Source organism: Mycetomoellerius zeteki, unplaced genomic scaffold, assembly GCF_001594055.1.
Source record: "Mycetomoellerius zeteki isolate Tzet28-1 unplaced genomic scaffold, Tzet1.0 scaffold164, whole genome shotgun sequence".
Classification (NCBI taxonomy): domain Eukaryota; kingdom Metazoa; phylum Arthropoda; class Insecta; order Hymenoptera; family Formicidae; genus Mycetomoellerius; species Mycetomoellerius zeteki.
This window is the reverse complement of record NW_017256594.1, coordinates 2,047-15,061: the sequence shown is the minus strand read 5'-3', so window position 1 is coordinate 15,061 and position 13,015 is coordinate 2,047. Positions and strand designations below refer to the sequence as shown.

At 36.2% G+C, this 13,015-nt stretch overlaps 2 protein-coding genes across 5 annotated transcripts in view; both read left to right on the top strand.

The window, feature by feature from the left end:
• Positions 1-568: 568 nt before the first annotated feature.
• On the top strand, positions 569-8,280 carry LOC108721278 (gonadotropin-releasing hormone II receptor). 4 transcript variants are annotated; one of them, XM_018445754.1, is made up of 9 exons: positions 569-1,343; positions 4,197-4,478; positions 4,585-4,733; positions 5,307-5,412; positions 5,495-5,702; positions 6,054-6,177; positions 6,472-6,604; positions 7,089-7,254; positions 7,575-8,280. In XM_018445754.1, exons 2-9 carry the CDS (start codon positions 4,203-4,205, stop codon positions 7,685-7,687), a joined length of 1,275 nt encoding a protein of 424 aa, XP_018301256.1. In that variant the 5' UTR covers positions 569-1,343; positions 4,197-4,202; the 3' UTR covers positions 7,688-8,280. The 4 variants fall into 4 exon arrangements, with proteins under 4 accessions (XP_018301256.1, XP_018301253.1, XP_018301255.1 ...); XM_018445751.1 differs by lacking the exon at positions 7,575-8,280 and having other exon boundaries at positions 4,203-4,478; positions 7,089-7,543; XM_018445753.1 differs by lacking the exon at positions 7,089-7,254 and having other exon boundaries at positions 572-1,343.
• Positions 8,281-10,440: 2,160 nt separating this feature from the next.
• The window catches only part of LOC108721207 (uncharacterized), a 3,804-nt gene continuing 1,229 nt past the window's right edge, over positions 10,441-13,015 (top strand). The window contains exons 1-4 of the mRNA XM_018445619.1: positions 10,441-10,709; positions 11,158-11,325; positions 11,409-11,635; positions 12,639-13,015. The exon at positions 12,639-13,015 is cut by the window's right edge and continues 431 nt beyond it. Coding sequence (XP_018301121.1) covers positions 10,634-10,709; positions 11,158-11,325; positions 11,409-11,635; positions 12,639-13,015 — 848 coding nt within the window. The 5' untranslated portion in view covers positions 10,441-10,633. The remainder of the gene's footprint in view (positions 10,710-11,157; positions 11,326-11,408; positions 11,636-12,638) is intronic.

Sequence of the window (13,015 nt, the reverse complement as noted above, 5' to 3'; positions counted from 1 at the left end):
TGACTATGAATACGAGCTCCTTAAACTTTACAAAAGTATATTTAATATCTAATGTACACATATATATTCATTTGTCACTTATAAGTGACAAAGAACTTGTAAGTGACAAATAAGGTCACGATAGCGTTCTTATGATATTATTGACTTCTATGTTCTACCTGTGTGTGAGCTTGAGTTACAAAATTTAAATTTTACAAAAGTATATTTTAATATTTTTACATTTAAGTGTCTTTACTTTAAAAATTGTTACATTATTATGATCTTATTTGTCACTTATAAAGTGACAAATGAAGTCATGATAACGTTTTATGACTGTATTCTATCTGGAAGATACTTTCTCCGTCCAGCATCATTAGAAAGTGATGGAGAAATGGTAGCATTAATTAACATCAATAGAAATGATGAAACGTTCAAAGATATACTCGTCTCTCCAAGTAAATATGTACGATTCATTCACATTGATCTCTGCCTCTTTCACGAATCCTCCGTCACTCCGGTCACTCTCCGTTTGTGTGCTCGACCGACAGCACTGTCTCCGACACGTTAGTTCTATCAGCGGAGATTTGACACTTGACCCTTGACGCTGGCCTAAGTGTCCGCGTCGGTGGGTAAATCGCAAGCGTTCCGCGGGATCGGCAGTCCCGCGTCAATCATCGCGCGCTTAATTATACTTACTTGGTACATTGGCCGAATTCCGTTATTTAGCAGTCGTCGATCACGTGCATCCGCATATATGATCGCATTCCCCCGCATTACGTGAAACTTGTGATATCCAACGGGCGCGTCCTTCTACGTTCCGACGTAGATGATAAATCCTTCTCTTTAGTTTCTTCTTTATTTTTCTTCATTATTTTTCTTCTTTATTTTTTTCCGTCTCGCCGCGATACGGAATTTTTTTTTCGATTGTTTCATCGAATTGATGTGTGTCAGCGTTTATGCGATAATCTCAGTCAAGAAAGCGGATTGAGACCATGCACGTGGAAAATGCGCTCGCGATTGCCACAGGTTCACGCGCGAGGGTGAGACAACGCGATTAGAAAATTCCACAATTATTCGCAGGAAAGAGATAATCGTGGCAGAAGTTTTCACATTTTCACGAAGAAGCTACGGTGCGCAGTCAACGGGATTTCGCCATTAAAAGCAGAGCTTCAGATTTTCTTCAGCATCGAAATTTAGTTGAAACTGACCAACACTTTGCACCGCCGATTAATCTTACACACATGATTGGAAAATTATAATTATTAAAAATTATAAATTGCAGTTTACAATTTGAAAAGAAACGTCAAGGATAAAGAAGTGCTAAGAATAAGTTGATATATATCGAAGCTGCGAAATTACACCGAGTAAGCAATTGTTCAAATAAATATTATTTAGCAAATTTTTTTTCTCATCGAAAAAGATATACGATTTATCTACGTACAATTTTTTATCAATTTTTTCGTGATGCATTTTTGTTAAAAAAAAATGAGAGCATAGAGAAATAATATTTCTTTTTTATATTTACTGAAAATACAAATAAAAGCTAGAAAATATTTCTAAGGGAAACGGAAGGAAAAACTGTACAATCATAAATCGTATTGTCTTCACGTCGTAGTTATCTATCATCATTCTTGTTAGGAACTAAATCGTCACAGAGACAGACGTTGGCATTGACAATTTGTCGCAGTTATTCACTGTTCGAAAAGGAATAACAGCGAATTATTCTTATACAAACATTATATTTATATTAAAATAAAAATAATAATTTATTATATGTAAAAATCATTTTTTTTTAATTTCGAAAATGATCAATGTGCTCATATCGATTTGCATCAGTTTTCCTACATTTTTTACAACAAATAAATTCTCAATTTTTAAATATTTCTAATTTGATACCTTTTACGCAACGCGTCCCAAATACGCAGAACATTAATCAGGTTTTATTGCCCGACGAATTACATTATATCGATACGTCGATATGAAACTTCATGTGAGGGAGGATTCTTAATTGAACGATATGAAGGACTCCATTCCAATAGCATCATATTCTACACTCATATAAAATCCGATACAAATTAATAAATATCTTCCTTCATATAATTGGCAAATTATTTGACATAATTACTGATATAATTGCTTTAAGAGCTGAAATGCGCGCTTACTATGATCGACGCTGTACTTAATCTTATGTAAACAAAGCCCCTAGTCTAATCTAATCTAGACGTTCTTGGACGAAAACATTTAATAGTCTGTTTTTCGTTTTTTTAGGGGGGAAATAAATTGCATAAACAATTATGATTTGAACCGAAATCAAGGCAGATCAGTTAACGTTGTACCAACCATTCCCGCGCATTCGCGCCTGTAATATATATATATATTGTGAAAATAACGAGAATCCAGATAAGGAATCGCGACAATTATCGGCATCCAGGGAGGAAAATTATTTTCCCCTAACGTATTGAAATCTCTTATCGAACATTTCGTATTGTATTGACTCGACACATTCTGCGTCGTATATAAAAATTACTCGATTTTCAGAAAATATGCTAAAAATCGAGCAACAATTTTTTACATCAATTATATTTCGACTTCGTGTAAATGATATTACGTTTGATAACGTTTTTTAACCTATTTTCTACATTTACTTGAGGCATATAGTGTTAGTGCATTAATTCTACCAAAACAAGCGTCATATTATATCACTTAAATCCCCAAAAAATCGCCACGATTAAACGAAGTTTATTACAGCAATTAATTGAAGAAAAACAACTTGTTAATGATATCTTAACGTGTTTTCCCCCCCGATGCACTTTGTGCCTTGGGGCCGAAGTTTATTTCCGTATTTCTGCGCATGTTAAGCAAATGATATAAGGCGGATTTGGTACTTTGGAACGCGATCCACATTGATGTTTTAATATCAAAACTCGCGCAGCAATGCGAATTGTAAAATATATAGGTCGCTTTCTCTCTAATATCTTCCTCTTATTTTATCTCATGTTTTCTTCTTAATGAACGACTTAATTAACGAGCGCGGTCTTGACCAGAGAGTTTTCAAAGAACATAACAGTTCGTAAACAGTTTCAAAAAGTAGCAGACTAATGCTCGTTTCTACCAATATAGATCAACTTTAATCTCGATTCAACTTACTCTTCATCCTTTTTTAATTCTTAGAACTAGGAAAAGATGAAGAGTTAATTAGACCAAGATTAAAATTAAACTACGTTGGTAGAAACGGATATAATTCACTTTAGCACCTACGACGCTCGGACCTGCGCCGAAGCTTCTATATGTCAGCGAGAACTCGAGAAGTAAAACGAATCAGTATCATAACACACCCCATACGATGAGGGTTTGTCGTCAATAGCACGCAGGGGCGACACAATTACAAGTAGATCGCGATCGACGGATGTCGCTTCGAAATATATTATTTTGCACTCGGCACGCTCTGTCCGGGTGATTTACAATGTAATTCAGGATTTATGCGATCATTCAACCCGAAGCTCTGCAACGTGAAGGCGATTCCATCCCCGTTTCTCGCGTAAGACACAAAACGATATGAACAATTCACAAAAAGCATATTCTGTCTAAAAATTATTTTCTTTTTTCTAAATATCTCTTCATATGTAAATTTTTTTTAGAAATAACTAAATAAAAATTATTTTGAGAAGTGATTTTTACATCAAAATCATCTTGCGTTTTAATACAGTAGATAAATAAAAAATAAAAATTTAACAGATCTTTTTTTATGTTTTAATCTCTCATTTTTTTCTTCAATCGCGGTTAGTTATCCAAGCTTCGTATTGAATTGTATATCGCTTCTGTGCAACCCTTTGATGTAACTTTATCTATGTATTACGTTTAAAGGCCAAATCGCTAAACACAAACAAACACGATCTGGCAAACACTCGTCGTGATACGTGTATCTGTTTGAATAATCGTGCGAATAATTACGTATTATTCCATTGGAACATTCTCTTTAGATATACCACCTCGATCTCTTATCATTTATTATTTCCCAAATTTTCCGAGCTAAAAGCGAGCATGAAATCTCGAATTCGCATCATAACAGATATTACAAGTCTCATCCTCCAACATTTTTTTTTATTATCCTATAAACTTTCAGATAAGAAAAAACATTTTGAAGTAATTCCGCAATTAAATCGAGGAAATACACGATTGCGAAAGATATATCTTTTTAACAAGATCGAACGTGACAGTTTCAGATGATTGATAATTTGATCTTTAACGATATGGGGAACGTAATGCAATTAGGCGAGGCCAAGGACGAGGAGAGCCTCAAGTGCAATGACACGGCTCACATGGAACTACCGATCGAATTGCGTTTCAATGACGGCCACTTGGTGACGATCATCACTTACAGCATCCTAATGGTAATATCGGCCATTGGAAATATTTCCGTGTTGACCATAATAAAAAAACGAAAGTCCAAGTCCCGGATACAGAATCTCGTAATGCACTTGTCGATCGCTGACCTCTTTGTAAGTATAACGACGCGGGCGCAAATAACTTGCGATAAAGTAATCATACCGCTCGCGATTTGCGCTTCAATGCAGCAAACGATATGAGATATGTCGCATCATCCAGGTGACATTTCTGATGATGCCATTCGAAATCGGATGGGCGAGCACTGTATCCTGGGAGGCAGGAGACGCGATGTGTCGCATAATGGCTTTCTTCAGGATGTTCGGCCTGTATCTTTCATCCTTTGTAATAATCTGCATAAGTATAGACAGGTCAGCACAACGATAACCATAAACCGCGTTTATTCTGCGATATATTTCCCTTCTTCAATTAATCGAACGTTTATAAAATTTAGTTGGACGCATTAGTGCGCACTGCGTATTAAAGCCGTTGTACACTGATTTGATCTAACCATAAAAGTGAAATACACAATATTTCGAATTATCAAATACATATTTTACTTCATAGTATAATGAAATGTGTTGATTTTACGGTTTAACTCGTTTCTATGTTTGTTAAACATCTATCTTTACAGCAATTATGTATGTACAATAGGTTTAATTATACACTAATGCGCGCTGATTGTGAGTGCATCCAATTAAATTCATTATTAGTTCCAATCCGTTGAACGTTATATTCCATACAGCAGAAATGTCCAAATTATATCACCTAGTGTCACTAATATACATATAATAGAAACAGCCTATCAACGTCGATAGAATATTCGTGCGATATACTCTACAGCCGTGCGAATATTTTTGCTGTGGGATACGTTAACACGATTTGCTGTATTTAAGATAATCGCACATTTTGAATAAGACTACACATGTAACTTCATCTTCTAGATATTACGCCGTGATGCGACCTCTCCAAATACTAGATATTCACAGGAGAGGGAAGATATTGCTGATGCTTGCGTGGATTGGCTCTGTACTTTGTTCCATGCCACAGGTGCGCTAACTTTTATTCAAACTGTATAAAATGCCACTTCGCTTCGTGACTGGCGTTAAACAGCACGTTTCGTTCCCTGTAGATGTTGGTGTTCCATCTTGAGACGCATCCGAATTACACTTGTTATACTCAATGTATAACGTTCAATATCTTCCCATCGTACGTGCACGAAGTTTCGTACAGTTTGTTCGGTATGGTAGTAATGTATTGGCTCCCCCTGATTGTAATATTCTATACTTACACCAGTATTTTCATGGAGATCTGCCGTAGATCCAGAGAGAGGAGCGAAGGTACGATCGAATGTAATTTATCGCGCTATAAGAATTATTCATATTACATGCTAAAAATTATTTGCATCGCGTGCACTGAAAAAGAATCTAGTAATAGTTATTTAATATTGAGTGAAATAATTTCAATCAAATGTTCGGTTGTAATGTAACCAAAAATTAGCGTGTAGTTGAACTAACCGCTAATTTTACACTTTTCTAAATATTTAGTACATTTTGCTATTACTAGACTTTTTCTCGATGTATTTTTGATTTGATTAACAAATACAGATTTAATAGGAGATAGGTTGTTTAATACGTGGTAATAATAATAAATGATACACTCGTGATATATTAAACAGGTATTCTTTTCAGATCGAATACGTCGCTCCTCGTGCGGTTTTCTAAGCCGAGCGCGAGTACGCACTTTAAAAATGACGATAACCATTATCGCTGTCTTTATTATCTGTTGGAGTCCTTACTACGTGATGAGCGTTTGGTGAGTCTGTGATTACTCTTAATTTCCTAGGATTTTTCTCGTCGATTAAAAATCAATCGCAATATTAGTAATAACATACGCATTTTAAAAAATGGACAGTATCGCCGGACCGATTATATAAACATATAAAAAAGATCGATGATTGACGTACATAATGCACAACTTTGACATGACTGATGTTCACGGCTATAGATACGCAAATTCTATCTTATATAAAAAGGAAAATAACATCTCTCATATTAAAAATCTCGCTATTAAATTCTATGATCTTTATCGGCAAACGCGTGCAAACAGGTATTGGATCGATCGATCATCAGCCCTCAAAGTCGACGCACGCATTCAGAGAGCTCTTTTCTTCTTCGCGTGCACCAACTCCAGCATGAATCCCATTATCTACGGTATCTTCAATATTCGTCAAAGAAACAAAGTAAGTATTATCTATCTCGAACGTTATGACGCTGTAAATTTTCTTCAATTCAATGAAGCTTCTAGCCCGAGACATTATTAACTTCGATGACATCTCATATAAAGTCGTAAATTATTTTATCGACAAAGTTTTGCATTAAAAGATTTAGATATTCGACATGCATACGTAACGATCTTATAGCCGATGTTGATCAAATTCATAGTCACTTTGAGCGTGAAATAGAATTCGATTCAGGACGAACTCGTGTAATTGTCACATTAATTCGATTATCCGCGCTCTATACGTGTTGTTTGCCACGTTTATCTATTCAATTGTAATAGATATTTTAACATCTTACAAAGATGAAAATGAATCTATACCGCATTAAAAAAGAGGCATATTTCCATGGCTCTTGTTTGTTAAAAATTAAAAAGTTACATCAACACTTTCATTTTTTTCTACTCATGCATTCAAGCTAACGGTTGGCTGTTGCCTGTATTTCCAGGCACAGCTTCAGTCCCATCCTCTTCTGAAGCTCGTCAACACAACTATGGAACTTCCTGTTGTTGCATACGCCAGAGATTCCATTTTCACCGTTTTCGTAATAACATTGCCGATTCTTTTTAACCCTCCAACTTCATATAACAGACGTTCATCGCATGATCGTAATGGTAATTTGTTATCTCGATAATTAGATATTTTTCTCTACTAATTGATAAGTAAATCTCCCCCCCCCCCAACCCATGTCTTGCATCCGCATGTTTCCACGCGCGATTAATAGAAGAGTGATCATTGATGCTTTCTTGAAGAAATGAAGAAAACTCTAATATATAATAACTGCAACTACAAAAAACAACGTCGAAAGTTCAAATGTCGAATGTTCTAGACGCAAAGACGTTTAAGAAAACGTCCAAGCTTCAAGATGTCGATTAGACGAGATTTAGGAATTCGGCAGCTTCAAGTTCCACGAAAATTTTTATTTTCGTTCTAGGCGCCGATGCGTACAGCCACCATCGAGACCCGGGTCACGCCGCTGTCTCTATCCGTCAAACTTCTCGATTGTCAATAAACGCGACGTTCGCCGGCTCGAATAGATGCGTTTAAACCAACGGTGTTGGCAAAATATCTGCGTCCTTTTGCAAAAATAAGTTTTAGCAGTACTGCTGTCACGAACTGCATGTTACATAACGGCGCGGATACCGTCCGGAAACTATCGTGTACGCAGAGCAATTCAAAAGTTCCTCATCTTATTCTGCCAGATGCACGATGAGATCAAGCGAGATGAAAGCGACTGTGATTGATCAAATTAAATCGCGCCCGATGGAAGAAGAAGATCCTCTGACGAAGTTGAAGAAACGCGGAAGATGAAGAAAACAGAGATTTTCCAGGGTGAACTCTATGTATTCATTTGTCTCTAGATGTATTTATTTTCAAGTTAGATAAGAAGATAAAAACCTTTAAAAGAAGATTCTAGACTAAGTTTTTATATGCATTTGTTACGATATAAGCAAACGTTGCAAATGCAACCGTGAACGTGCTTCGTCGAGTATGTGTTCTTTCTTTTTTTTTATATATGTTTATACTTTCGCGACACAAGGTTGTGCAAACAAGTTACGTAAGCTATTTATACACCGTTTATGTTCCGTATATTTTTATAAGGAGGAAAAATATCTCGAACAAAATGTGTGTATTTGCATTTCGCGTAAATCCTCTTTCTTTTAAAAGATAAACTCGCAGTCAATCTGTTGTATTTCTATCTGTATATTTTCCGTAAATAATAAAGGAAAATTGTAATTTATGTGACAGGCGTAATATTCAGATTACCATCCCTGCGTGATCGGATAACGTAATATGTTACACGTAATGATATATTTCGGTCCGTAACAGGTAAGGGAGTCAGCGTCTCTTTCCCGGAATCTGCAGACGCATCTCTGTAGCATTCGCCAGCTCAACCTGAATTGAATTAAATCTGCGTGACTTCATACCGGGTCTGGTACACATAACAGACCAGTTACATACATCAGACTCAGCCCGCACATCGTATCTGTAATGTCGGTCAATTAGGATGGAAAATTGATCGCATGGTACGGTGCGGTCGCGCTAAGTCTCGACCAGCATCCGACATGGCTGAAACGTAGTTAATGACGAAGACGAAATGACGGCAGCGAGCGAAGTGATCCCTTTCGTTCCGCGTGTTCGCCACGGCACGTGTATCGCGTGAACAAAAAAATGGCGTGACGTGTCGACACGTAAAAGCAAAACATTTCATTATGTTGAAATCGGTTAAGAGCAATAATCTTCCGCCCATAAATTTTCAAGCTCTTTCATTGCTACAACAAATTAAATTAGAAATATCACCAATCGTCAGATGTGACAGAACGCCGGACGAAACATGGAAGAGAGAGTTAAAAAGAATACGAAGAAATTTATAATAATCCAAAGAACACACCAAGTTAAGAGAAAATCAAAACGACTTTATTTTGTTGTTATGAAAATAAAAATGATGATTTTTTTGTTACAAAATTTGTTTATCGATGTTAAGAATAAAAATAAAGTAATTTTGACTTTTCGTTGACTTTTGTGTGTTCCTTGAGAATTTTTCCAAGTCATAAATATCTAATTTGCAAAATGCTGCTATTTTATTTAAAGACCGTTGGAGTTAAAGACATTGCTTACGCGCTCCCTACATCGAATTCGAATATTAAATTTTAGGTAAAAGATGCAAATTTTTTTGGAGACACCACGTATATCACCATGGAGGAAACTAGGCTTTCTGCAACGTGTCTACGGTTTGAAACTGGTGTGGATGTGTAGGTGGGACCACTTCCCACATACGTGTAACTGGCACATCAGCGATATTGTTACATACCTGTTGCAAGGTCCGTCCCATCGAAAAGACCTAAACTCCTGTAACAATTCTCTCCGAGATTGGAGTAGTTTTTAAAATTTGTTTTAGCTATAAAAAAAATTAATATATCAATAAGAAGCCGAAATTACGAACGCAGAAAACTGGCTATCTTCCTATAGAATTTCCATATAATGACTTGTCTACAAATTACGATGTGATGATAGCTTTATAGGTACAGGTATTCCAAAATAAAAAAAACATGGAATGCTAATGTGCGAATGAATATTGCATATTAATCGATTTCGCCGAGAAATTCCTCGTGTCACCGTAGAAGGAAGCGTTTAATTTATATTAGCGCCGGCTCTGACACACCTTTCCGCTATGACTATTTCATATCGTTAAAAACATCTTGTGGGCGGATGCATACAATAATGCCGGAGTAATGTATTGACGATATCATTAATCATTCAGCCAGATCATACGGCAATAATATTGCTTACTCGGCTGTCCACTTCGAAAAAATTGCAGAATTGGTTTTATAAAATGCATCCAATAATGTAATAAAATGTAAATTTCACAAAAACGTAATACATATTTAAATAAATAATATTTTTGAGATAAAATATTTACAAATAAACATAAATTAATTTTTCCATCCGTCTGTTTTCTTCCGATCGTCCAATTTAATTACAAATTACATTCGCATGTGAAGATTTTTATTTGCAATTTTTATTTCTTTTTTCTTATCTTTCTATTTTCGTTGTTTGTGTTTGCAAGATTAATTTTAAATTTCAAACAGTCTGTCGCTCTTATTCTATTGTTTTCTTTTAGAAATGTAATTACAAATTGCAATCTTTTTAAAATAATAAAATAATTATGATCTTAATTCATCTTAATTCATCAGTGTTTTCTCTGCTCGTTACGTATCAGACGCAGGTAGTACAAAATCTCGTTTGTAAAGCCGTATTCGTGGGCGACGTATAAAGTCGCGGACAGTCCGTATCCGCGCTTCAGTCGGCGGCCGTGCCTTCTGCATCCGCGCGCGTGCCGTCGTATCCATCAGAATCTACTGCATCGCGATTCCGTGACGAGAGAGTGGCACCGAGAGGATTGCAAGAAATTTGGGTTGCACTTTCTAATTTTTGGAAAAACCCACGATCGATACCGAATACTCGCGCAGAGCGCGTCGGGATCGCATCAGGATGCGGGTCCCGATTTTGTTGATCCTCGGACTGCTGATTATCTACGCCGTCGATGGTAGCGTCATACATGACGAAGGTAAAGGTCTTGATTATAAGGAAAGTGACAAATATTTATGTGACAAACGTTAATTCCATGTTGACGAATTAGCAACGATCGTGTTAACTCCGATTCGCATTCTCTTCTTGCGAAAATGTAATATTTCTTCCGTTACTTTCTTCACGTTTCTTAGACTATACTGTTGAAGACCATTCGCGGCGCGGCGCGACAAGAAACCCGGTAGTAACGTGAGATCGGTGATACGTGAGACATCTTCACGGTTAGATGCATTGGTCAACTCTTGGTCACTCAACTCTTGTATTCTTTTTCACAGAATTCTTTATATTATATCTTTAAATGTATTAAACAGTACACATAAATAAAATACAACTTTCTATTAATTAAGCTTTTTATTATATATATATATATAAATACAGAATTATTTTTAATTATGTTATCTTTTTTTTATTCTGCTTCTTTATAACAGCTCTAACTGAAAGCATGCAGAATGCTTGGTACGATGATGAATTCATTATTGCAACATCCAACTGCAAAGATAAGAGGAAATCTTCCGGTTCAACGGAGACTCTGTTGTCTGTGAAATATCGGACGAAAACGAAATTAGTGCTCTTAATCGATCGACGAACAAAACGCGGTGAGCCAAGATTTGTCTGAATCACGATCCTTTAAACTGCTGCGTTATCATTATTTTAATTTATTTAATGTTTGTCGTTCCAGTTATACTTGAGAGTCTCGATGAGATGGGTCAACGCAGGACATCACATGTCAAAGTGGACAGCCTCACTGTGAACACTCCTCTGAAGAGTCTGATTATACTGGTGCATCAAGCACAGCCTAATCCTCGCGTGGATGTGTACGTCGATTGTACTTACGAGGGTTCTATACCGTTCAAGACAACTTTCCGCGACATAGCTATGGCCGAGGACAACCTAGCCTTGGAAATAGTAAGTTTTCACCTTTCACAAAACAAAGTTTTAATTTAGATAAATCTTGGATGTATTATCACATATATTAGTTGAGTCAATTCACGCCTTTTCTACGCTTGCCGACGAATTAAAAACAAGTAAACGCGAATACATTGTCCGAAGTTGCTTTTTAAATTAAAAAAAAATTCTCACTTGTTTCGGCATCCTCAATTTTGCCCGATATTATTTTTTGCTACCGCTTTCTTCACTCACGATATCGTATAGCAGTTTCTTATTTACGTGTTGTTCGTGACGTCCACAAACGTGGGACGACGTCTTTCCAAATATGGTTGACGAGACCTAAGCTAGTTGCTTCTGTTACGTGCACCTGGTTGGCTTACCCAACTCAGACACAACGATCTCCGACTACTCGGATGAATTGAATTCGTTTTAATGAATTATTCGCGCCCTATTTCTGCCACTAGTGATATTACATTCTGACTTTATGCAATATTATAACTCTACAATTACTTTCAATTCTCGATTCAATTCTTGTGGATTTCTTTCACTACTAAAATCAAAATAATTCTTTGAATTGTCATACGATTTTGACAGAATAAAAAAATATTGTTAATTTTTCTCTAGATAATTACAATTCTCTTGATATATTACAAAAGAACTCTGTTTATCCGAACATCAGGGAACAAGACAGTTTCGATAACCGGTGATTTAGATAATAGGAGTTCACTAACTACCAGTATTTACTAGTTCCGATAATAGAAGCTGACGTTCAGAAAATTGAAATCGAGCATGTCGAGTTCCTATTACTATAACTACGATACTGTAGTTCAGATAATAGGAACTCAATTACGAGTTCGGATATTTAGACCTAAGCATGAACTTGTTTGTGTAGATACTGTAGATAAACAGAATTCTATTGTATATTCTTATCTCCTTCTTATCTACTAATTCGTCTAATTAAAATTAATTTGATTAACAGCAATATTTATTCATTTATAAATACGTTTTAAAATTCTTTTAGTTCAGAGAACGAAAATGCCGAATAAAAGTGTATCAGGCTGCAACCATCACTGATGTGTTGAGGAAAGAGCAGTGTCCTGATAGCCTACCCAACATGAAGCAGCCTTCAGTATTCGAAACCGATACGCCGAAAACACGACCTATTGATTCTGATGAAGACTATCAAAATAAACCTATCGATCGATCTGACGAGACAAGTGATGAAATTAACGGAGGGGGATCGAATATACCAGATCAGAATAATAACGGCTTATCACCTTCCAGTAACTCAAAGTTTCCCTGGGATCATAAAAAACCTTCCAATAAGAAGCATCACAATGGTTATCCGACTGATAGCAATCGACCTAAGAAAAAAGATCACTCGGGACATCCAAAAGG

What these genes read in the sequence shown, in the direction of transcription:
- LOC108721278 (XM_018445754.1), top strand. Translation starts at nt 4,203, where the DNA reads ATGATTGATAATTTGATCTTTAACGATATGGGGAACGTAATGCAATTA. An exon ending in ATCTGCATAAGTATAGACAG is followed by an intron (nt 4,734 to 5,306) that starts GTCAGCACAACG and finishes TTCATCTTCTAG; the next exon opens with ATATTACGCCGTGATGCGAC. An exon ending in ATATTCGTCAAAGAAACAAA is followed by an intron (nt 6,605 to 7,088) that starts GTAAGTATTATC and finishes CTGTATTTCCAG; the next exon opens with GCACAGCTTCAGTCCCATCC.